The sequence below is a fragment of the Vigna unguiculata genome, chromosome 6, assembly GCF_037176805.1.
Source record: "Vigna unguiculata cultivar grain cowpea cultivar isolate G323 ecotype 2 chromosome 6, ASM3717680v1, whole genome shotgun sequence".
Taxonomy (NCBI): domain Eukaryota; kingdom Viridiplantae; phylum Streptophyta; class Magnoliopsida; order Fabales; family Fabaceae; genus Vigna; species Vigna unguiculata.
Genome location: NC_140797.1, coordinates 45,380,388 through 45,407,826, shown reverse-complemented (window position 1 = coordinate 45,407,826; position 27,439 = coordinate 45,380,388). Strand labels below are relative to the sequence as shown.

Below are 27,439 nucleotides of genomic sequence, written 5' to 3'. Positions count from 1 at the left end.
ATTAAATTTCTCATCTTTAAACTATAAATTTTCATCATCAAACTTCTTTTAAAATTTCAAAACTATGATATACCTCAAATTCATTATAAACTCTGGAACGTTTCGATAATCATGAGAACTCAAAGACTTTAAAAGTATAAAAATTTTGATAGATGAGTCAAATCTGTGTGATTTAAAAAAAAAAAAAAAAGTAGACTAAAATATCAATAAACTAGAATAATGATTTCTTCATTACTATACTTTAAATTTTTTTTCGACCAAGATTTCTTTTGCAGAGCTCAATTTTTCCTTAGAACTGTGGCCCAAGAACCCAAACAGCTTATTAGGCTAATTGGGCCTTATATAATTGGATTAATTATTACACTTGATTTTACATCTCTACAATTGATTCTTGCATTTTTCCAAAATGACGATAATTATTATATATATATATATATATATATATATATATATATATATATATATATATATTTTTTTTTTGAAATGTAACCAAACTCTTACACTTGTATTTTTTTTTTTTTACATGTGCCTGTGTAGTTTAATTATGTTAGTTTCTCTTCTTCATTTAATATTTGTTATGGTATTACCAACCATGGCGTGATATTTAACTTGAATGCTTTGAAAAATGCTTTTGTAGTTTTGGACTAAAGCAAATTACTCAATAAACTTGGTATCTAGAAATGGAGTTAAGTTCGATGGTTACCTTGAACCACCAAAATTATGTTCATAATAATTTATTTTCTGGAAAGTGAATTGTAAAATACATTTTATAATGTTTTGAAAACTTTATTTTGTAACGATAAATCTTACCATGTGAAAGAACAGTATAGAATAATCAATTATTAATTTTGGATTATAAATCCTGGAATTCCCATTTTGAAATGGATTTTTTTATAATGCTTTCACAACATGTAATCCGAGGACCTTTTAATATATTCAGTATAACATTTTCAAAAGATGTAGAAAAATTATCTATAATATTTATAAAATAAAATTAGTGTTGGGATTTTTTTTTAATGATTCCAAAATTGTATCTGTTTGTAGTACACATTACCTGACATTCAGCAAAGTAAGCAACATGTTTGGGCCTCCAATGAGATAGCAATAGCAAATTATTGGTACTTAATTAAGAAACAGAAAACCCAGCCTCCGTACCCAGATTTCGTACCTCTCGTACACAACACTTGTTACATATTACCCTAATTTCATTCACTACTTTTCGGCATTGCCAATTCCCTATAGTTTAGTCACTCTCATCAGAACAACAAAAGATAAACACAAGCTGAAACTTTTGTAGATAAGTAATAGAATATGGGAGTTTGTATGATGGTTAAGGAAAAATTGATGAGAAAGGTGTGCGCACGTGTTGGTAGAAACGTTTTTGGTCATATTGTGGGTGACAGAGGGGAAGCAGAGAGTGGAGTGAGTCGGAAGAAACAAAAAAAGAAAAGAGGGTGAGTTGAAGAATGAATGAGGAATGGAGAAAAAAATTGGCACATAAAAAATATAAAAAAGAAAAAGGGTGGGGTTGGGGTGGTTGGGGTTGGCATGGCATGGCATGGCATGGCATGGCATGGTATTATTATTGAGGATAGTGCCCTACCTGGTCACCATTCCATACCCAGAAAAAAGGTCCTACAAATAAGACAGCCCCACACACACATGCACAAAAACAAAAACAAATAGTACTAACCAACACTCAACTCCAACTTCTTTAATCACCCATTTACCACTTGGGGGAACCTACCTATTCACCCACTTCCAAAACTAAAAAAGGTGACCCTATTCTTCTTCTTCTTCTTCACGCCTTCCATTCATTCAAAACTTTATTTCTTTTCAACAAATTTTTAAAAAGAAAAAAAAAAAAAGAAGATTGCAACCTAAAATCATTAAATCAATTATGGCACTGTACGGTATGAGAATGAAGTTCTCTTCTTCTCACTGTCATATCTGCCGACATCAACACGTTCTCAGATTTTATTTTTTTTCCCCCAACAAATATGCAAGGACATGTTCACAGTAAAGAATAATTTTTCATACGTAAAATTTTGGGGACTGTACTCTCGATTTTGTTCCGATCTCGTATAACTGGAAACTTGATTGTGCAAAGAGATTTCGCTGTGTACTATATAGCTGGAAAAGGATATGGATCCCATGTAAATTTTTTTTCTTTTCAATTCTATCAATCTCAATCATTAATATATTTACATATATGTAATTGTATTTGTTACGTATAACAACACGAATTTCATCGGTTTGAGTAAAATTGTCGAGTACATTATACAAAAGAGTTTTGGATTTATCTTTTACCGATAAAAGATATCACTGAAAACAATAATGAATATTTTGTTAAATAGTAAACAAGGTTGAAAAACTGAACAATTATACTCTTTCGAAACATCAATCCGTTTGTTGTTCATATTGACTTACTACATTAGATGTTTCTCTGCCCAAAATATAGCACTGGTTAATTTTTTCAATGGTAACAATGATTGTCCCGATAAGTTTAAGTTATAGTAACGCCTATTAAGGAGGTAACGTCATTTATGCATGTTTTCCATGAAACATAAACTTAGACAATATTCCAAACACTTAGGACAGTAGAGCATGAAAAGATGCCTGATTAAGCAAGATCGAAATGGACAAATGCACACAGCTTTTTTCACTCTGCGATTGATGAGGCAAAAACATTAAGAGGAGGTGAAAGGGTGCATGTCCAAAACCAAGAACACGACAAAGAGGGCCACTTTAACATTAATAGAAGGACATGGTGATTTGTTTTCCATCCCTGTATGATCAGAGAGACACATCACATGGCTTTGGTGTCCTCTTCATGTTCTAAGGGTCACAAACTCCTTTTCCCAAATGCGTTTATCCATCACTCAACCAAGTCAAGTACTCCAACATCATCACCACTGCCATCTGCACCTCTCTTAATTGAACATTTATCTTTCATGCATCAATAATAATAGATTCTACCAAACATTTCAACCAAAACTCATTAAAGGTGACAACACCTCCACTCAATTGCCCACTGTGCTCCTTAATGCACCCCAAACATTTAGCCAAATCCAAACTAAAAAGAACCGTACAAGCTAAGAGAACTATCCAAGGCATTGATTCCCTAACGGATTAAGTATCGTATATATTGTAGCTAGCACAATGACTAGATGCCATATAGTTACAGTATTAGTTTATGAATGGTCCTAGCAGGAAAAAACAGGAAAACAAAATCCAAAGGCTGTAGGCTATATAAACTACATTTAAGCAAGTGCTTCTCACCGTACAAGAAGGGTTGAGAAGTAAGGGTAATAATATTACATTTGATGGAAGAAGTGCAGACTATTAACAGTCACATGATTTCAGTAGTCTAAAGACCCCACTGCTGTTATTCCAGTGCTTAAATTTCTTGGGTCTTGACGGCTCACATAGTCATCACAGATGCCGTTAGAGAGCCTTTGAATTGGAACCGAGTTCAATAGCTCGAGGCCAGAATTCCCCATTTGCTGCACTTCCTGAGGAGAAAGTATCTTTATGCACCATACACTATTTACGAATTCCCTGTCATAATATGAACAGAAAAAGGGCTCAATCATTTGATTTGGAAAAAAATAAAGATGCTTAAATCCACAACATAAAAATATCATCACCATGTGAAAGGCTAAAAAGCAATTAAATACAAGAGTATACTATTTCATAATTTCAAAAGGGATTAGTTAATACTTCATATTAAAGCTACCATATCATTTATAACAAGTTCCTCACTTTCTATACTTCTCAAAAGGTGCAGTGTTTAAAGGGAAAAGGAAGAAAAACAAAGAATAAGGTATGTTATGAAGTATAGTAGACTTACGGCCAGGGGCCATCACCAAGGAGAAGAACATCGTTCTCTCGGTCTACAAATACAAGCTGCCAGCCTGATCTCACAGGGTCCTCCAACTCGCCTTCAAGGCCAAACATTTGAGCAAGTTCACTTCGCAGCTCATGGTAGCTGCTGAATTTAGTGATATCCAGTGACCTTCCAAAGGACCCTGACTTATAAACCTGTACCAAACAAGTTATGTAAAAATGTATGTACGTCAAGAATAATGAATTTTTTTGTTCTACTTAAAGAGAGTTAATCCTGCTGGAAAAGCTTACCTTCACAAAGGTTTTGTTCAGTGGGTTTCCTTGTCCAGCATTTTCTGGACTCTGCAGGTAACCTGATTCACCGCCAATACTGGGTGTTATTCCATGATTCAATGAAGAATCAGTCCCTGTGGTGGTATTCAGATAATTAGAAGATTGATATGGCATGGTTGAGGAGTCATTGTTGCTGCTAACCCCCTTAAGGGTTGACATTCCATTAGGCATGAGAAGGGACGTTGAATCTATATTAACACCAAATAAGAGATGGTTTTGTGGATCATTGCTCCCTTCTTGGTCTATGGAGCACTCCCTACCAGGAAAAGGTGGTAAGGTAATAGCATTTTGAGACACAGTACTCTGGGGCTGCCCTAGCTGCTCCACCTGAGGTAGAACACATTGAGAGACTCCGGTAGAAAGAAGAGGATCCACTGCAACACGCTTCGAAGGCCACCCTGTTGAATTTTGAACAGGAATCCAAGAGCTTGTTCTAGGAAGGTTCAGGAGGTGAGATGTTTCATCCTGTGGAAATGAACCCAAGATACTGTGCAGGGGAGAAACAATAGTAGGCACAGAGTTCCCATTCGAATCAGAAAAATTTTGCTGTTGGCACAAGGAAGAGATAGCTTGCATAGGTGGTGATTGAGGTGGAGGAGCTGAAACAAACTGAGACATTGAAGAAACTGCACTAGAAATTTGCTGATTATCTACAACTTGTTGCTGTTGTTGTTGCTGCTGTGTCTGCCGTAGTTGTTGTTGCTGGTGCTGATGATGATGCTGAGTATTGAATGAGTGCTGATGTTGTAAATGTTGCTGTAGATGAGCCTGAGTTTGCAGCTGAGATTGTGGTGAATGCTGATTCTCTTGATTATTTCCAAAAATCTGCTGATGCTGTGGCTGCTGCAACATCTGGGCCTGCACAAAAGCAGCGGTCCTGTTTGGGAAATTTTGCGGTTGTTGAAATTGAAGTATGGATGCAGAATGCTGTTTGGAAGGATCCAAACCCCTCATCTCCTGAACAGCAGCAGCAGCAGCTGCAGCTTGATACATATCTGTTGACATATTCAACATAGAGGGATCAAATCTAGGCTGCATCCAAGGATTAACACCAATCCCCTGAAAAGTAGGAGACTGAAGTCCCCTATCACTGTCTCGGAGCCACAAGAGAGATGAATTTAGGCCAAAATCATCATCCTTCATGCCTGCCACCATTTCAAGCAAGAAAAATCGGGAGAGCAAGGAGAATGAGTTTCCATCCATGCTTAAATGGAAGTCTTTGAAATTAATAAGCTAGGATATTATTCCTAAAGGTGGGGGTCAAGAAGCTCACCATGGAATGAAGGCAGTCCTGGAGGCCATGGTCGTTTAAGCCTAAGGGGGAAGGGAGACGGATACATAGGAAATGTAGTTAATGGCTCAATTTCCCACAGAGACACTCTAGGTTGTCTCTCTCCAGCAGTAGATTCATCCCAGCCAACCTGCAATCCAAATCAAAGCCAAGTTTTCATTTTTAAAATTCCTTGGTAAATATAACATACTAGAAATTTTACACTTCAGATGAAAAATATATGCCAGTATGATGAGAAAGCTTGAATGAAAAAACAATAGTATTTCCTAACAAACCTTCACTGAGCGCCAGTGTGAGTTTGGCCACCGGGCAGGATCCAGGTCACTAATGCCAGTTATTGTACCCATGTATCTGCGCAAGAAACATACATTAGTAATACATAATTACAATAAAAAACAAGTGTCGTCAACTTTATTAAATGGTTAGCCATATCTTCTCTGACAATGAGAAATTTATTCAACTAAACACTCATGCTTTTTTTATTCTTTACTCAAGCTATTTATCATGACCTTACTAAGGATCAGAGGTTTGATCAAGATGATACAAATATTGCTTTACTGTTACACACCATCACATCTTAGACAGGTTTTTTCACACCCTATCAAAGCCCTCACAGTTGTTTAATGAATTGAAGCATACAGCACGTACACTGAAAGTCAAAATCTGTGCTTCATGTTGATAATATGATTAGTATTCTTTAGGTCACTATAAATCTTAACAATATTCAGGTCCCCATTGGTATCTTTCCTCAAAGAAAGTTTAAAAAACCTACCGCCGCACACTTGATTCCTCAGTTTCAAACAACATCCTGAACCGCATACCAACTGAAACTCGAGTATGATACACAGCTTTAACATACTTCGCTAAGGGTATGACAAATTCTGATGGGCTAGCACTGAAATTATAAAAAGAAAAAAAAAATAGTCAATTAAAGCAAACATTTCCATGACTTTAAAGTTTTGCCAAAAGTGTACTAATTATACCGTGGATTATAGAAAATGGTGAAACGACTATTTGTTGCAGCTGCATGAGCTGCTGCTGCAAGAAGCCCCAAGTGCATACTATCACTTGACAACACTGATGAAGGCATCACAGTTTGTGGTCGGTTAGCACGGCGGATCCCAAGAAGAAGTTGGTTCTTTTCATTCCTATACAAGAAAATGCACATTAATGAACATTCCTATATCAACATTTGGATCCCAAGAAGAAGTTGGTTCTTTTCATTCTTGTACAAGAAAATGCACGCACGTTAATGAACATTCCTATATCTAACATTTCTCGCACATTATCTTAATAAAGCAAACAGATATAAGAGATAACGAGTAACCACACATCTTAAAGTCTGACCCACGTGTCAATGAATCACTTTTCTTTTCAGTATAATGACATGTTCTTTAGAATGGCCAAATGAGACGCAAGTCACACGGCCTGATTCAGGGTGGAAAAGTCAATCAGCCAAAATTCTAAAGGTCAAGATTGAATTTATGAGAAATCCAGAGGTGGAGAAGTAGGGTAATATTAATGCTGTTCAGAGAAATACCAGCACACGTATTTGGAGAGCAGGAAACAATTAAATTACTTGCCAGATAAACAGCACAGAATCACCAGCTACAAGTCTTTTAGCACTCACAAAGACACTCCACCCAGTTGTAAGTAGATGCCTTTTGGGCTGGCCTACAGAGGAAAAGAAATAAAAACCAACTTCAAACATTGTAGACAAAAACTGAACATAGAAGTCTCAGACTGAGAGGAAAAGTACACTATTGCAATTAAGTTGCCGGAAACCCAGCTTTTTAACTCACCCCGGAAGATATGTCTGAATTTCCATTCATTACCATGCAAATCCCTTGCAATTAATTCTTGAGCAGGAGGCTGCTGAGAAAAATCCTGCAAGATCGCAACTATAAATATAAGACCCAAGAAATTAGAGCAGACTCCGTAAACAGGTTTGACCCCATAATATGGTCTTTTTCACAGAGACTTACCAATGCAGGGAATACTTTTTCAGCTGCACGGCGAGGTACAGAGAATCCCCCATGAGTGCTTGTGTCACTTGCAGTCAAAGTTTTGCAGAAATAGTTTGTTGGCTGTTTACTAGGAGTGCCCAATTCTGCTGGAAGGTATGCCTCCTTTTGCTCTTGCTGAAAAATAGACATAGTTAAAAGCTGAAGAATGACCACAACTCTGAAAGTTCCAAAACCAGTTATCAATAAAGATTTGAGAGTGATGTACTGGATTCAGAGGTTGCAAGGTCATCTGTGCATACACTTCATCAGTCTCTGCATCAGCCTGAATCCCAAATAAACAAAAAGATAATTAAAGCAAAGAGGCTGCAGGATCCAACAAGGTAAAAATTGAAGCAATCAAAGGCCAAAAGAAACCAATCATCTCACTAAAACAAGTAAGCAATTCGTACATGCATAGTCATGTTATGAAGTTGACAAATGAGTTGAGGAGGCAAGCTTGGGTAATTTGGGATATGAGCATCCACTTCCTTGTTGGTCGAAACAGCCACCTGAGAAAAAAAAAATAGTGCAGAGTGAGGATATACTTGTGCATGTAGTTTATGCAGAAAAGAAAGGAAAAAATTTTGAATGAGAAGGTTCATGTGGTGGTTCTGGGAGGTAAGTGAAGTTACTTCATTAGCCTTTAACATTTCAAGACTAAAGAATTGAGCTTGGGAACACCAGTTAAGCATAAATATACACATGGTTCCCCAGAATGAAAGAAAAAACAGGTTTTGCTAAACAAAAGTGTAACAGTAACCCCACCCCATCCTCCTAATTAGAAGCAATACGGAGACAGAGACAAGAGACAAGAGAGCATCCTCATGCCCAGAAACACAAGATTCGCATTATTACTTTATTCTCAACACTGGTAAGAGAATGTTACCACAATGTCCACAAGGCTAGTAGCAATACAATAATCAAACATCATATATTTTACTCACTTGTTCACTGTGACCTTGTGGAAAGTATACCACGCGGCTACCAACTGCTGGTAAAGAGACAAGGGGACCAGCACATGCATGCCAAAGTTCTGAATCTAGAACTCGCCTTTCCCCTGCAAAACCCACCCGAATGTCATCAAACATTAAGTAATATCAAGAGCCCACACCAACAAACTCATTTTGGCATACTCATGTCAAATCCAAGATCTTCAAACCAATAACCGAATCCCAAAACCAAATTACGTTTTTTCTCTGATCTCTGAGCTGTGAATAAACAAGAGAAAAGCATAGCCCAAATAGTTAAATTTCCACATCCCCGACTCAACATTAGCACCGGCCATGTTAGACGTACAAAAGACTTCATTGGCTTGGCTAATCATGTTAACACAAAGAACACACTCTAATCCTCCAGGGATTGAGGTTGCAAGAACCAGTTTCAGAAAAGTTGAGAACCGAAAACCAAGAGATGAAATTTTGGAAGAAGAAAGAGGAAGAGAAAGAAAAGAAGAAGAGGAGGAAGAAAGTGGTTACCTTCCTGGGGCGGAGGACTAAAACCAGCTGAAGAAAGTCTCATTTGAGCTAAAAAAGTCTCAGGCAAATCAGTAACTTAAAAATTGAGTCCAGAATCACAACACTACCAATTAGGCAACAAAATTCTCACAAAATAACAACTTCCACCACAAAGCAAGCCTTGTCCCCTCCTCCTTCCTTCCCACGGCAGAATAACATTCTTAGTGATCTTTGTCCCAGTTTTTAACACGTCTTAAAACCCAACGAAATCCACTAATTACCCACGAGATTCCCACACTTACAAACTCAACCAAAACCAGTGTCACAACCAAAGTCGATTGTTTTACGTCTCATTCGATACCGGTTCTCTTCAACCCCCAACACCCCAGGTTGCAATCGTGAACATAAGTCCTCATTACACAGAACAGAGTGTGTGGGAAACGCACGTGTGGTCTGAGTGCCAAATTTAGCAACAATCTGAAAGAGCAAGTAGAGGGTGAAGCGGAAGAAAGGAAGAAGCCGAAAAGCACGTAGATCTCAGAAAAAGAGCGGCGAATCCAAGAAGAGAGAGAGGTTAAGGGATGAGTGATTGACAGAGAGGTAAGAAGGTTGGGTGAGGAGTAGAAAATGGAGAGTCAGCGTTAGGCTCATTTCATTTCCGGTAATGGAAAAATGGGAAGTAGCAGTGGTTGTGTGTTGTGCTTTATTTTTATGGTTACGGTTTGTGGTCATGGTCATGTTCAAGCTATACTACTACTACTCTACTTCTAACTTGGTGACCATGCTACTACTATAGCTTTACCCTCCCTCTTCTCCTTTCTCTCTCTCCCTACTCCAATCAATCAAAACGCAACCGCCATTATTTTTGGGCGTCCTTTTAAGAGTGAGAGTGCTTACAAGTGTTGCATTTTTTCTAGGGAGAGAGAAAGAGTTTTGCTTTTTATTATTATTACTTTTCGTGCCCACCATTTCATTTTCAGACAACCTGCGAGGGAGATTTTAGATTTACATTTCCTCTCCCATTCCTAATTATGGATTAACTGTAATGTAATTAAAATCTGTTATATAGAGAGTATAAGAATTTATTTAAATTATTACTACTACTGAATTTATCGAATTGATTTACTATTTGTTATCCAGTTATTGTTTAATTACTTACATATATCCAATTTTGTAAACTTCATGCTCGCCAAAGGCTGATGGAAATCCTATACTAACTAATCATATAGTTAATATAATTGGTAAATACTAATGATTATATGTGTTTGCGTGTTTTTATTCGATCTGACATCAATTCAATTTCCCTTCACCATTTTAAGTTTTTCTTATCTCGATATGTGAAACTTTTTTAGTCAATGTTGTTAACAATTTTTCAAAAAATAACTCAAGTGTTTGTTTGTAAAAATGTTCTCCCATTCTTTTCAATTCAATGAGTATCATCCGAGAAAAAAAAAACATTGAACAAATATTTAAATTTAAAAATAAAGCTTGAAGCAATTTCTTACAGATTGTCTGTTTCTTTCCTTCTTTTTCTTATGGATGAGTAAATAAAAAGAATTCTAAAAAAGTATATAATTTTTGTCTTGAAAACAAATACAAGTACAAGCCCGAACTACTTTTAAGAATTTAATTAAACTCTAATTCTAAACGTTACAAAAAATAGAAGTACAAAAATATTTCCGCTCTGATAATGGGAAAAAACCTGAGAGATTAAGGTAGGTTTAAGGGGAATAAAAATAATTTGATTGAAATTTATAATCCATTAGAAATGTTTAAATTAAACCGAAAGGTACTAGGTATAAGAATGAATTGAATTTTTGGATAACATTGTCCTCCTGTGGGGGTAGAATAATTTATTTAAGATAAAGTTGGACCATTTGCAAAATCTAAATGCAGGTGCATTGATTTTGACAATGCAGTGACCCAACTTTGAGAATCATGAGGTAAGGAAGATACAGTGTCATATGTTGATAGTCAGTTATCTCTTTAGATGTCAAACCAAATCCTATTTTAAAATTTCCCTCTTCCTCCTCGTATAAACAACATATTTTCATAACTTTCCACTTTATGTTTCATCAAATTATGATATCATATCAAACTAGTTTTTACAGTATTTCAAGTTTTGAAGAGTAAATATTTGAACCAATTCACCACGAGGTCACACTTGTCGCAGTTTTTATCGAATAGGTAATCAATTTTTAAACGTTGTATATGTTCATTTCTTAAAACAAACAAATTGTTCAATGCTTGTCTTATTCAGTATGGAACCACATTTTATGAGTTACTTTCTATTTTATTTAATTTGGATAACTTGTTGGTGACCTAACTAATAACAAGTTATATCTTTTTAAGTATAATGTTGAATTTAATTTATGTGAATTAAAGAGACATTTGCAGAGTTGAACTGTTTCGATTTAAATTAACAGGGATTCAGAATAACCTATGAATATGAACAAGAGCTATGGCTAAAATATAGTAATCACTACCATTTTTAAAACTACAGAAATGTTTGACCTAAAAAATACTACAGATGTTTCTGCATATTCTTCTTATGTTTATATTGCTGAAAATAATATTTCATTTTAACCCATTTATTCTACAATAATGGTTGTTTTCGAGTTCTACACTTATGTTATGACAGACAAAATATATAACAAAAATAGGATGATACATAAACTGGAACAATTCATTGCGTTCTCTTTGTTTCAAGAGGGAATGAGAAAAAAAATAAAATATATATATATATATATATATATATATATATATATATATATATCAGCTCTCTTTTATTTGATTATGAAAAGAAAATAAAAAATAATGTAAATCCCCTATTGATCTTTAATGTAGGGTTGGTTTTTTTCTTTTTTTTTTCTCTTTCCTTTGTCATTCTTCTTCTTTTTTTTCACGTGATCATAAATATCTAAAAAAGGTCGGGGGAAAGTCTCACCATTAATGAATATAAACAAAGACATCTGGCTTGTTTATTTTTTTACTCATTTGTTAGAAATCAAGGTTAGGCCCAGTTTAAGTCACTATACTATAATCACTATTATCTTCTAAATATAGTTAAATAATGAAATTTTGTTAATTATCTCCTCACCAATATTTTACTAAACCGTTGCATTGGAACCTACCAAAGTAAAATAAATAACTTGGGTATGATTCATTTGTCCCATGATTTGAAAAAGGACGTGAGAGTAGCGAATTATATTGCCAATTTTGGCCATTATGTTGAGAGAAAAGTTGAATAACACAAAGCATGGCATGTTACTATTTTCTTTTATTAGAGTTTATTTTTTACGTACAGCATAAGTATTTTATAGTATCAATTAATGAAAACATTATTTTAAAATGATTATTATAAAACCAAAAAATTTATAATAAAAAATATTTTACATGATGAATACATATTATTGTATCTACCTACTTAACTTACATATTATATTATCTAACCCCGTATTCCTACCCACCACGTGATTGGTTGAAATTGCTTAGTTCCTTTTTGGTTCGCTATCCATGTTTTAATACATATTAGGCTTCACCGCTGGGAATTTATATATATGTCAACATTTTTCTTATCAAAGAAAAAACAATATTTCTTTTACCCTCAATTTATACAGAGCGTGCTAAATTTTCTTTTGTGTTGTATAAAAATATATAGCTTGTAATTTCATTCGACAGATAAATAATTTCTAACCGTTATAATGAAAATAATAATTAGCTGTTAAATATATAGAATTTTGTTACCTGATGTTACAGCTATAAAAATTCCAGAAAGATCTGCTAGTTCAGTTCTCAAAATTTGATTCTTAATATTGTTTAATCTATTATGTCCGTAATATCTTTATTTTCTTTCACTATGTCAAATTTTGTTATCAAATATTATTTGATGTAATACAAAAAAAAAAAAAACTTTATCATTTATGTTATGTGCTTCTGCCATGAAAGAACAAGAGATTGATAGGGATGATTAATATAACGATTCGAAGAAATGATAAAGTGACTTAGTAATTATACGAAGAAAAAAAATATCGTGGATTTGATGTTAAAAAAAAAGTGTTTGTGTTTACTTTCTATGTATAATAAATGTGAATCATACCTTACTTTCACCTTTTATATATCTATATTATACAATTATTCTATAATGTAAAATTGAAACTTTTTCAGAAGTTATTTTAAGCATATTGGAAAATATTAATTATGTTAACAGAAAATTTGATTACTTTTGCAATGCGTTCAAAATAGTTGATTATCTTATGTTTCATAAGTTATACAAACAATTAATTTAGATAATAAACAAATTGTTCAGGTAAAATTACTACTCAATCTTTGTGACTGTTTATATTAAGTTTATTTATTAAATTATGAATAACGGGATTAATTATTATTAAATATAATCTATTGTATCAAAACCAATTATATATCTGATTAAATTTTTGCACAATCATTTACTATTGATTTTTATTTTTCTATTTGATTCTTTTTCCCTTTATATCTTTTCAATTTTAAGATAGTGAAACAATCACATGCAAATAAATGATTAAATTTTGTATTGGATAATACCTTGATTAATACATTAGCTAGTTGAGCATGACCGATATAAACAGCTTTCGATAATTTGGTTTAGCTAACATTCAACCTTATAAAATTAAATTTTACATAAAAATTAATCTCATTATATATATATATATATATATATATATATATATATATATATATATATATATATATTATTTTGATACAATCTCTGATAAATATGAAAATTGAATTTTCCTCGATAAAGCTCCTCCCTTCAAACGCCACCATTAAGTTTGGTAATAAATAAGATTGGTGAGTGACTTTTTAAAAAAACAATCAATGAGAACTCGAAATTAATGAAGAACTTTCTACTGCATGCATTTTTTTCTTTAATATTTATTTTTTAATATTATTTATATAATACAATAAAAAAGTTTCTACTTTTCTTCCTTTAATACTTGAATAGAGACAAACACTGGTAAGGTTTTTTTCTTTCTTTATTTTATTTAAGGTATCAATTTGGTCTGTTTTCCCAATCAAGCTTCTCCCATTTCACTTTTACGTTAGTTCTTCTCCTATTTTATTACGGTAGTTCAAATTATTGTCAACATATTCCAAACCTTTCATTATTAATTTCTTCATTTTTTTTCTTCAATAATAAATGGAGGATGATGCTTCTTCACACAACTTTTCTAAAACAAGTAATAATGAAAACCACTGAATTTAAATAGAAAAGAAAGTCTACGCCGGTTTTATTCAAAGTGGGAAAATTTTGAAAACAAATAATTTAATAAACTTTGTCTTTGGAAATGTGTATTAATACCTAGAGTTGAATATGTATATATGTATCACTTTCTATGCTCATAAACTTGGCAAAAGGATGGTAGAAAATATAAGAAGTAAAATGCAAAAGATGAAAGATAGGGAAGTGTTTGTTAATAATTCATTTTTAAGGATAAAGATATAATAAATAATTTGAGGATTAAAATGGTGTAGAAATGCAAATAGGGATGAGGTGTGATGAAGTAATAATGTTTTTTAACATAGTAATTAAATTTAGAGTGGGTTAAAAAAGTAAAATAAAAAGAAAAAGAAGTGCGTAAGTAGGAATATTTAGGGATTGAGGAAAAAGAGTGTTGAGTGTGAAAGGAAAAGATTTGGTGATGGGACATAACAGTGTACAGTAGACGTAGTGGTATAGCTACAGTTACAGTACTTTCTTTATTGGTCGCTGTCCAACTTGTACGTACCTCTTACCCCACCATCACTTTCGCACTTTGCACCCCCATTTATTAATTTCATTACTCTCAATTCTATTTCTTCAAATAATATCTCCTCTTCATAAAATAGATCGTGGAGTATTTCTGATCAGTAACAAACAATTTTATTTTCTTGTATTTTAAGTTTTTAATTTTAAAAGTTTTTCTTTATAATATTTTCAGTTTTTAGTTTTAAATATTTGTTTTCCAGTGTTGTAATATTAATTAGGAGTTTTTTTGTTTGTTCAAAAAATTTAATTCTTCGAAGTTTCTTTTTTAGCTTTAGAAGTGTGGCTTTTAATATTTAAAATTTTTAATTTCAGAAGTTTGTTTTGGATTACAAGTTTTTAGTCTTATAAGTTTCTTTTATAGCACTTCAAGTTTTTAATTTCAAAAATTCATTTTCAGATACTTTATATATTTAGTCTCTAATTTTTTTAAAAATAATCTTCTAATAAATACAAGATAATTCAGATTTTGAAAGATAGCTTAAATATTCTAGTTTAAGACCACTCAAACTTTGAATGAGGACATTCATATTTTATTGTAATTTATTATAGTAACCTAGGTTGTTTAATTTTGTTTATTTGGTTCAATTAAAAACATCGTGATAACTAGATTCGTTAAAGTGTAAATGGTATTTTAAATAGTGTAGATTAACATTTTAAAATATATTTAATAGTTATACACATTATAATTTTAATTATTCTTCTGATTTATAAAGCCCACCGTTTTTATTATTTTAAAATTCTTGTTCACTTTTATGTGGGATTCTGATTTTGTTTAACATTTTTTTATAAGAAAGTGCAAATTTGTAGATACTATAGAATATAGGACAATCTGAAGTTATTATATAATCTTTTTTAGTAAACTTTTCTTTCACTCAAATGTTTTTTTCTTTCTTTTTTTTGGGATGCATACACGAGATTTATTCTATGCATCTAAGCTTAGATATGTTGAACTAATCTCTATTTAATTCAAATCGATAATGATACATCTTATTTGTGAATTAGGATCTAAAAATAAGTAATGACTTTTACAGATTTGTTGAAAATGATTGTTCTTTTCTACTTAGGAAGCATAGAATTAGAGGTGAGGAGAGATAATAACTTTAATTAGTTATAATTATTATATATTTATATGTGATGTTGGATTTTAAAGTAGAATTGAAGCATAATGATAATATTTAGTTTAAATATTGATGTGTAAATTAAGTTTATAGCTTGTAGTAGAGATGGTTGACTTTGATATAAATATCATATTAAATGTTTGAATCGAAATGATTGTTAATTATATATGAAGATTTCTGGTTAAGGATATGGTTGAGAAGAAGTTATGAGATGCTTTTAACCTTATTTGAAATTTGAGATGAAGATTTCAAAATGGTTTATATATATCTGCTTATAATAGTAAATGCATAATATGTACACACAAAAACTTGAATGATGCTGAATTATTCCCGAGTGAATCTTGCGAAAATTTGGATTATGTTTTAAATTACTATGTAGTTTTGTGTAGCAAGATCCAAGACATGCAAACAAGGATAAAAAGCTTTTGAAATGAATAGCCCACAAGCCAAACACACAGTAGTCAACTATACAGCAAAATTTTAATTCAAGTAATCCAAATGTGCTGTACTCAACCACATGATATTTATCATGTTCACAAATACACTCAATAAGATTTTATTTTTCTAATTATGTCTCCAAAATAATTTTCTGCAAATTGGACGTAGAGTTCTATATATTAAATTGGAAACTAATCTAACACAATTAAATTTATTAAATAAAATATTAATGTATATTATTATTAATAGTAATATAACTATATTCAATTGATATCATTAATTAAATATATATATATATATATATATATATATATATATATATATATATATATTAGGGCACTATAGTGTTTTATTATTTAAATATTAAATGATATAATTTAGTTCCTTAAAAATTATTTTAAGAACTTGTTAAAAAATAGTATTTCAAAATTACAAATTTAATAAAAAATTAAAAACTAATTATTTAACCAGCTCAACTCAGTCCACCATAATCAATCATTACTTAGGAGGAAGTGGATGTAACAGAAAAAATAATAGGAGCCACTTCTTGTTGTTGTGACGATAAAATAACTCTAATGAACAACTTTTAATTCAATTATAAGTCGTAGCTTTCACCAAAAGAATTGTCATTAAAGTTCGTTGAGTTAATATGTGGACTTTCTTGATAACAAAAATTTTCATATAACAATCCATTCTTAAAAATAAAACAAATTAACTATAATAATTTTTTAAGTTATAAAAAGTAAAATATAAATATTAAAAGATGAATTATTCATCCAAATTTTGGATTGGAACAAAAATTTTATAAGATAATTATAGATGACTTGACATGACAAAATCCATTAAAATTGAAACAAAGACTCTTGCGTAATTTCTTGCAACAATTTTTATTGAAAATGTTCTTCGAAAATTACATAACAAATAATTCTGTCGGACTATACACTAAAATTCATATAGCTTTTTTTTTTCTTTTACAAATTCTTCAAATTCATTGATATTTCTTTTACGTTATCATAATTATTATTAAAATCTCACATACGATCTTGTTGAAGGAGCTTTGTGCGTGATACAAGATCTTCATCCAGAAATCAAGGTGTTTAATCGAATAGAAACTAGATCTTGAAGTGTAAGAGAAAAAAATGTCTTACCTTAAATATATAAACTCTATTTGGTTTAGGGTTTAGATATGACTTATAAGAAACTATGCACCACACGTAGAAGCGCGATTTTCTTGAGAGTCGGTGTTTGCAAGTAATATTCCAAAAATATTGAATAGATTCGAAGAATGACATATAAAAATATGCAGTAGAAAGTGGTAGAAGCTAAGGAGAAGGCAGGTATATCAGCCAAGCATTATTGGTTGAAACATCAATGTCGAATGCACAGCATAGCCGCGTCTGGTGTGGGAGATTTTTGGAGTAGGCCACATGTGAATGGATTGCACAGATGTTGTTGAAATTGAGAGAAGGAAAAGACATGTTTTTTAGGTAATTTTTTGTGCACTGTGGAAAGCAGCGAAAAAGCCAAGTAATTGTAAAAGGCATAGGTATTGTCTCGGGCAGAAGTGGCAAAAAAAGCCGTTGGGAATTTTGCAAAACCTACCCTAGCTTCTCATCATAATTCAGATTTTCCAAGCAAGATAGGGTGAGAGTGTTAGGGGAAGATGACTTCAGTAGAGCAAATTTCTTCAACAGTGTTTTCTTTCTGAATTCTTCTGATTGCGACAATGCCCAACAGATTCATGTTTCGAATAACCCTTCAAGATCAATGCTTTAATCATTCTTTAATTAATGCCAAACATGTTATTCGTCCAAGAAGTTTCAATTAAGGAGGCAGGAACAGACAAAGCCACTCACCAAAGAAAAAACATCTTTTCTATTCCATGCAAAAACTTTATACACGACTAATGTTTTTTTATGAATTAAATATATCATGAATCCATTTTCAAAAGTTCCCTGTTTCAAAAAAATATATAATTCCAAGATGTCCAGTAGGAACAATTTTTTTACTATTAAATAAATTAAATATTTGTAGTTAACTCGTTTAAATGAGCAATTCCCAGTTGTCGAACATTATAAAAGAAAGAGATGGTAGGAGGGTGAGCAAATAAATGTGGATGGGGAATTAGATGTATGCCCTTAAAATTACTATTTTAATTGACAATGATAAACTTAGTGGGGCAGATTATAGATAATGAAATCTTGAAAATGGAAGAGGGTGGGGCAAAGGATCCAGCTTCAGATTATAAATGGTTCCCCACCCTTGGGTCGGTTTCTTCGGGATAACACCAATATTTAATGGCCTTGGACCCACCAACTTTTTTCCTTAATATATGTTTTTTCAATCTTAATTATCTGGGATTCAAATTTATTCACCTTCATACTTTAAAAACATGGTTTTTATTAGAAGGAATGATATGAATACAATAAAGTAGTTCATTGTAATGTATACAAACCCGAGGTTGATGAAAGCATGATTAATAATTTTAATATTCCACGGAACAAGTGGGCATGATATTTAGTTTTCCCTTTTAACAGATAAATAAAAAAGCATCTCCTTTTTCCTTGAAAGATTCGGATTGATTTAAAAGTATCATCATTTTCCTTCCTTTTGGTTAAGAGTCAAAAAGCCTCATTCAACGAGGTGCATAGCTGGTTCCATGCCTACACCTATCTCTTGTAGAAGCCAAGAACAGACAAATTAATATACATATCATACTGAATTAGGGCATTCCATCCGAGGAAAGTACAATAAGCTAAGGTTATTTATATTTTAATGCAAACCACCACTACGTTAGAAACAGTGCCAAGAGTTCAGCGTTTTTTATACAGAATTTAGCTAAACCCATTTGCAACAAGCTCGTATTTTTATGATAAAAAACTATTTATCAAATGAAAAAAAAAACTAAATATTTAATATCTTATAAATACACAAAAAAGCACAGCTGTTACAGTAGGGCCTTACATGTATGAACTTTCCAGGATCAAAATCGTTCTTAAATTAAGTTGACCCACTAGCCAATTCAATGCTCTAAAAATAATAGTTGAAATAAAATGCAAAACGTTTATACATATAAATTCGCCTAAACATAATTGTGTTCCTAATATAAATAAAATAATTGTTTCAAATTTTAAGAGTTTTGACTCTGTTTTTTTAATTATCCTTCTTGATTGCTGATAATTAGTGATATGATTGTAGATGGATGACACACACCTTGATTTTGTTGAATAGCAGAAGAAAACAGCACTTAGTTCTAAAGGCAATTCCTAAGTCCTAACTCCGAAGGAGAATCATGGGACAAAGATGCAGTGAGCTTGGCTTTCATCCGAAATTTTGGGCATCCCTTGATTGCGACAGTTGCTACATAAGAGTGCCGAAGCAGTACCAGACAACCTTTAAGCCTTGTGGTCCTGTGCATCTTAGGTTCTACAAACAATTAACTTTCGAAATCCATACATAATTTGCATGCGCAGTAATAGGTTTTCTGTTTCATATGTTGCAACATACACTCTTCCTTCTAGCTGCTATCTTTAATTTAATCTATCTCACACAATTCGCTTCCACACAAACCCAAACTTCTGATAGTAAATTCCTTCTGGTTTTATCTTCATATTATTATTGCTCTCTTTAGCATTTGGCAAGATATCAATTCAATGAAAACTTTTAAATTTTCACATTATAACAGATAATTATGTATCTGATGTGTAATAATAATATATATAATAATATGAGCAGGTGCCTGTGATTAAACCTGAAGTGTCTTTCAATCTGATATGAGTTTTCTGAGTCCAACAATCACAGTATCACATCAGAAGGAGGAAGCTTATCTGGTGGTGCACTGATCTCAAGGAAATTCAAACCATTCACACGTGCAAACAAATAGACAGATTCTGACCTGATTCTGATACATGAACTTCAATCTTAATAAATTTAATTTAAACGCAACAATATAAATATGGGGCTGCAGTAGGTCCATGTAGTGCAGTAGAAAATCTTAAATTTTTGTATATGGGCCTTTATTAATTTAAGAAATGAATCAAGTAGATTAAAACTCAACAACTAGTGGGTCCTTAATAATACCATGACCTAGACCATCAACTACACTATCATCATGTGCATCCATTTTTCGCCCTCTCTTTTTTTCTGCCGTCTTATTATACAGCTATATCCCTACAAATAAATATAAAAAAATCAATTATAAATTTTAGATGACTGATTTTTGAATTCTAATATGTATTTGTATGAAATATTTAATGATTTAGTTGTAATTGTGTCATATCTGTAGTGGGTATATAATAGTGATGTTATTATATAGAATTAGTTGTAGATATTTAGAAATTTATAATTAATAAGGTGGATGGGTGGGGAAGGATAAGGTTATAGGAAATGGGTGAGGAGTTTAGAATAAAAAAATGATTTTGCATGAATGATGAAGAAATAGCTTAGGTTAGCTAGGTAGTGTTTCATTTTCGTACATTCTCTATCATAATTTTGAATTGATAAGTGAGTTTGTGGGTTAGTGCATAGAAAGAGAGAGAAGGGAAAGAAAAAAGTGAGAAATGTCAAAAAAGCAACAGCTCATGGCTTAGATTTGAGGGACCCTCCAAATTCCTCTCTCTGGATTTCATAGTTTCCCTTTTTGACGCTTTCGAATTGGACTCCATCGTCACCCCTTTCTCTTTCTCTCTCCACCATCATTTCTTTCTGCCTCGGTTTTGGAAGAATATAATATAATATACTTTTATTTTATTTTATTTTAGCTCTATCTATGTGTAATTTGCACCATCTTTAGAAAATATCATTACCACAAATTTTAGTTTTTTAAAGACCAAATAAATTTATATTTGAAATAGTACTTCAATTTGCCTTGTTGTGATAAATCAGATCATTGAATGTACATGTGAGAATTGCTTCATACTTCTCTTCTTTCTTTATTTTTCATACCTCCCTTCACACACACACACACACAAATGTCCACGGATTCCATTATTCCACGAGTTTATGACAATTTATGTAAAGAAAATGAAAATTATTTTTAATAGTTGGAAGTTTACCTGAAATTCATGAGTTTTGTAACTTCAATTAATTGTATACCCAAATATGAAAATAAAATAGCATTAAACGTATAACTTCAATAATAACGATTTTCATGAATTTTATTCACTTGTATGTTTCTTTACACTAAAAAATTCGAAATTTAAAAATTGAAAAACACCCAAAACCAAATATATTTGGAGAAAATTTTAATAAACATAAATAGAAAATATAAACATTACAAACTTCAAATCAAAATAAAATTAACGAGGACTGTTTCATACATATTGGCTCAAAAATCTTGATCAAAGTCAACTAATAAATAATTTTTACCTATATAAATAAATAAACAGTTTCGATAATGGTAATAAGAAAATAATTTTTATTAATGTCCACTAGAAAAACAAAAAAAAATAACTTTATTAGATAATAAAATTAAATAAAAAAGTTAGTTTTAAAGTGTAATTCAAATCAAATTACTGACTAAAATATTAATACAATGTAAATTTGAATAGGTTACACCAAAATATAAATTTTAAAGATTAATCCTTCTGAAAATAATTTCAATTTTATAGACTTAAATATAAAAAATAAAAAACATATGAAGTTAAATTTATACAAATTTTTAATAATTAATATTTCATTTATAAGTAACTTTATTTTAAAAATTTGATTAAAAAGATACCAAAATAAAATTTATTAATAATTATTATCAAAGAAAAATATATAGGAAAAATTAATTATGAGAAATTACGTCAACAAACCTGAAATTAAATATTTGTTCCCATTAATCACGAATATCTATTTAGTATCTGCTATGGATCTTATCCACGATTTTTGTTGTGCTATCTCCAAAATACTTTAAAGAAATCAACATTACCTATGATATACGAATACAATATTTGTATCAAATACGATATATATTTGATACGTCGATACATTTATTGTTGAAAATGATAAGATACGATACGTGATAGATGTATATTAAAAAATGTATGATAATTTTTAAAAACATTATAAATATATGATTGTTATTTCGTATGAATCTAAATTAAAATCATATGTGTTAAAATTGTCAATATAAAATATTATGAAATATTGTCATCAATAAAAATATTGTTATTTTATAAATTAAATACTTTATTAATAAATATTGGTAAAGTATCATAAAATATTAGACACGAGTACGTGTTGGACACGGACGCGTGACTCAAATTGAAGTACCAGTGCTTCATAGCAATATCCTAATTAAAATTGAATATGAGAGAGAATATAAATTGAAAAAAAAATATTGAAATAAAAGAAAATATATAACTATTATATTTAATTTAAATTCAAATTTATATAAATTTAAATAATTTAATTATTCTTATAAATTTCTAAAATTTTACTTTTTTAACTTTTCTATCAAATGACATATTTTACATTAAAATATTTTAAATTCCTTATAAAGAAAAATAATCAAAAACATTAGAAAAATAAATTATTTCATCTTAACACAATATAAATCTTATCAAAGTTCCACGATCACCATGCATTAACTAAGTGATACTCTCCACCAATAGAAATAGAGAGTAAATATAAAAAATGTGTCCCTAAAAACGTGCTATACAATCATTTTTTTTAAAGATTGAAAGAAAAAACTTCTCAAAGAGTTCTTTATTAATAAATTCACATATTTGATCTCTTTTGGTTACTATTGAGCAGAATTCATTGAACCTAATTAACTTGCTTGGTACATTATATCTTGTTCAAATGGTAGTGATGTGGCCATGATGTATCCAATTCAAAACCTACCTTTGTTTGTCTCATCAAAACATGTCTATTTTCGATCCCTGTGTATTATCGTTTCATCTCTTGTTTTTCTTCTCCTTCTTTGTTTCACTATGACAAGTTGGAAAAATTGGAGCAATCAAATCATTGAGAAAAAAGACATTATCACCAAGTGAGGAAATTTACCACTTGAATGTGTTTGGAGTCAAACATTTGCATCACGCAATCATTCAAACTAAACAACGACTTGTTATATTTTTAAAACAAAAATTGTATAATTCGACTTATGTGTTTGTGATGTTTTTGGAGTTTTTAAATATAATAATACATGTATGTTTCATTTTACAATGTAACCCAATGGTGCACACTACATTATAAAAACATTATAAAAGATACGGTAAAAAAAATGTTTTTATTCCTTAACTTTTCGTGTATTTTGAAATTAATTTATTTTAAAACTTTGAATCAAGTTAATCCTTCATCTTTCAAAATACGTGAATTTAGTTCTTTTAATCAAATTTTATTAATTTTATTTGACAATTTCAAGTGCGTTTTATAATAGTATTTGACTTAACATTAAAGGAAAAATGTGTAAAACAGTATAAACAACTAAAATATAATTCTAAAATGCGTACGAAAAATCAAATAAACCTAACAAAATTTAATTAAAAGGATTAAATCCACATATTTCGAAAGATGAAAGATTAAATTGGTCTAAAGTTTCGAAATGAACTAATTCCAAAATTTACCGAAAAAAAATATATATCTAATCCTATATTCACAAAACATAAAAATTATCAAGAAATAGATGGTGCAAAGGGATTATTATCAAGAAAGGATAAGCTTAAAATTATGGATGAAATGATGGAAATGAAAAGTGGAAATAATAGTTTCTGTAGAGTGTAACATCAAGTTGTTTTCAATATCAGCTAATATCTTTATAAACAAACGTGCTTTGTTCTCATTGGTATTTTCCATAGAACTTTTTAGGAAATCTTCCACCTCAAAATAGTTCGAAGTTAAAGTATATTTAACCTCAAGTTTCTTAAGCAACAAGCTATTAAAAACATATGATAAGTACCTACTAAATGGAAAATTTATTTAAGTTATTGCTAACTACATGTTCTTATGCTTGAACAACTACAAAAACTCATATTTATGGTATCTATTAGTGCATTTTCTGGTTTGGAATCTGTCAAAGAGTAGCTCCTAATTAATATGAAGACATTGATTGTCATACTTATGTATTTTCCCCTCTACATTGTATATGCATAACTAAAAACTGATTTATCTCAATAAATTAGTATTAGTTGAGAATACTAACACATCACATTCAAGTTTGAAAATGTGTTGTTTTTCAAAGTTTAGTTAGATTTAGCCAAGTTTAAGGATTATTAAACGGTATGCACTATATTTAAGAGCAATAATGAAATGAGAAAACTGAGGAAAGCACCGAAATAATTTGAGCACAGATTTGGACTTGAATTGATGAAAATGTAGTATGAAATCTGGGTAGAGATATCTGATAGGAGTTGGACAAAATTGGTGAGATATTATAGTGTGGTGGTTTTGAGGAAACAGGTAGGGTTAATTGGGGTTCAATAAATGAAGCTAAAAATACGAATGTAGAGCGATTTTATTTTGAAATAATAATCGAAATTCCATGGGTAGCAAAGAGACAAAGCATGTAAAGAAACTACACAGAAAGCATAATGTTGTAGTGCCATTTTTTTTGGTTATTGTGTAGATGACTAAAAAGGACATGTTATAATTGTGGGGGAGGGGTGGCTTTCAACCTTCAATAATTTCGAGGATCTTGCGGAATTTGTGACTCCAATATGTCCACTAAGATACTTTCTTTTCCACTCCTCCATTCTTGTCACTTAGCTAACACTTATTATTTATTTACTAATTATAATTCACTAACCTCAATTTTAACTCTTTACTTATTATTCATTTGGAGGCTTAAGCATCGTATATATACTAATGGATTTCTTTAATCGCTTACACTAAATACGTAGAATTTATTGTCTGAGAAAAAGATATATATATATGGGATATGTTCCAGATTTTCTTTCTGTGCCAATCATTTCATATCAATACCTGCAATGGTGATGAGGCAGACTCTATAAACACGTGTAACATGATCGACATTGTCATTTTTTGTGATCAACAATCTACGCTTCATCAAACATTGTCCTTTAAAGATTGAAAATCTCAGAAAAGCGTTGCATGTGTATGTGTTGCACAGGTGACGATTTTATTCTCTCTCTACATATATATATATTCACGATTGCATCTGATAATTTGCTTGGAGGGTTAAAAGTGTCGAGAAAATAAACTGTGGTTTTGCATAAATTTTGTTTATAATATTAGAGATAGTTAGGTTTATATATATATATATATATATATATATATATATATATATATATATATATATATTCATATGAGTTATTAAGAAATTGTGATAATATATATGACATTGGTTTTATACATAAAAAGTATTTGACACCATATTTGGACTATTTTCAACAATCTCTTCTCAAGAGTAAGTCTTTTTTTGTTTTCATATGATATGTTTCTCTTATGTGTATGGTAATCTCTTTTGGTTATGGTTATGTGGTCAATCACTCTGGTGACCCTTTTTATTATGGTTATGCGATCAGTCTCTACCCCTTTTTATTATTGGTATGCGGTTAGTCTCTTTGAACCATTGACTCTGATACCACTGATTGGTTTATATGTATTTTCATATAGGTTATAGTCATTGGAAAATTGTGGTTCTATATATATGACATATGTATTACACATATAAGATATTTGACATCACTTCTACTTCAAAGCCTTAAGATTATGGGATTATGAATCTTTTATCTTATACAGTATTTAACTTGTTTATTATATATAATGTGAGATTTTAACTCACATTTAGACTATTTTCGATAAATATTTAAATTTTAGAGTCACAATTTTAAAAAGAAAATATGCTTAATTACGATCATTAGATACTGAGAGTTGGTCAAATAATATAATAAAGATAAATATATATTTGACCATAAAGGAGAAAAAAAACATGAAGAAAAAGAATTTCATCTATTTTTTTTTTCAGTTCTAGAATTTAACTCGATAAAATAGAGGAAAGTGTGTTAAGAAAGCTACAATTATATTAAATGAGGAAGAAAGTTGTATACACATAGTCATGATCAATGAGTAAGTCATTTAAGTGGTATTTATTTTCTTTGCTTTACATATTGTTTGCATTTAGCCTTAACCTCATCATATAATAAAAATTATATATAATTTGAATAAAATTATCTTTTTTAATGGACAAAAAGATACATTTAATTATATCATATTTAAATTACATTCCCATAAGAAAAAGAAAAATATTATAAATTTCTCTTTTTGACTTCAAAACATTTTTAATATTCGCAACAAATCAGGAAATGAGAATTAAACTATGATTAGGTAGCTTTTTATTATAATTTTACCGGTAGCTGAAAGAAATTACAAATATTTAAACCTTACACGTTGCTCCATTCTTATCCTCCCTTAAGTGCCTCTTAATGATAAGAAAGAAAAATAAATAATACATTTCAAAGTCATAGAAAATTGCTGTATAATAAGTATGAGAATGGGACTTGTAGGGATCAGAGACATCCCTGTCCCAAAACAACAAAAATAACACACTTGTCCCATTTCACTCCATGCTCATAAAATTTATGAATTATTATATAATCATAATCTTCAAATTAATTCATTTCACTGGATAAAATAAATTAATTCAACCTAGCAACTACATTATTTAGTTAGAAAAGAAAAACATCAATAATGAATCATCGTAAGGGTTTTATGCATACATAACCCTTTGTGTAAACCGAATAGTGTGAAATATATGTTGAAGTTAAAGATGAGATGGAGTGAAGGTAACTAACACTAACACATAGGCTTAATTAATTTAAAAATAAAGTTAGATGGTAAAATATAAAAAAATAAAAGTATTGATAAGGTAATTATGATAATAAAAAAGTTTTGAAGTAGTGATTAGAGTGAGGAAGAAAGTAGTAGAAGGTAGAGAAAGTTGGTAAAGGGAAGAGAATAATTAAGAAGTGGAGCCCAGGGGTAATGATTTTGGTGTGTAGCATGAGATGAATGCGACTAATGAGTGATAAAGAAAGGTTAAGAGTGGCAGTAAGCATAATTATAAGTGATGAATGAAAAGGGGGTTTGGTTTAGTTTAGGTTTAGGTTGAGGCATAAGTGTCTTTTTTGAAACGTAAGAACATAAAGATTGGTAGAGAGAGAATGAAACATGTTGACCAAATGTTTGTGTTTTTTCACTCTCTTTTGTTTGCG

The 27,439-nt window shown here is 30.8% G+C and overlaps 1 protein-coding gene across 1 annotated transcript; it reads right to left on the bottom strand.

The window, feature by feature from the left end:
* Positions 1-3,096: 3,096 nt before the first annotated feature.
* On the bottom strand, positions 3,097-9,801 carry LOC114187706 (auxin response factor 6-like). Its single transcript, XM_028076025.2, has 14 exons — positions 8,955-9,801; positions 8,424-8,536; positions 7,890-7,988; positions 7,706-7,762; positions 7,459-7,614; positions 7,276-7,360; positions 7,057-7,147; positions 6,457-6,621; positions 6,246-6,368; positions 5,749-5,824; positions 5,456-5,603; positions 4,141-5,327; positions 3,854-4,044; positions 3,097-3,561 (listed from the first exon to the last, which is right to left on the bottom strand). Exons 1-14 carry the CDS (start codon positions 8,995-8,997, stop codon positions 3,363-3,365), a joined length of 2,733 nt encoding a protein of 910 aa, XP_027931826.1. The 5' UTR covers positions 8,998-9,801; the 3' UTR covers positions 3,097-3,362.
* Positions 9,802-27,439: the final 17,638 nt, after the last annotated feature.

Bases quoted from the DNA above. Each gene is read 5' to 3' on its own strand.
- LOC114187706 (XM_028076025.2), bottom strand. From the start codon at position 8,997: ATGAGACTTTCTTCAGCTGGTTTTAGTCCTCCGCCCCAGGAAG. The intron at 6,369-6,456 runs GTATAATTAGTA...TTATAATTTCAG, and splicing joins ACCATTTTCTATAATCCACG to TGCTAGCCCATCAGAATTTG. The intron at 5,825-6,245 runs GTAGGTTTTTTA...TTTCTTGCGCAG, and splicing joins GAGGAATCAAGTGTGCGGCG to ATACATGGGTACAATAACTG.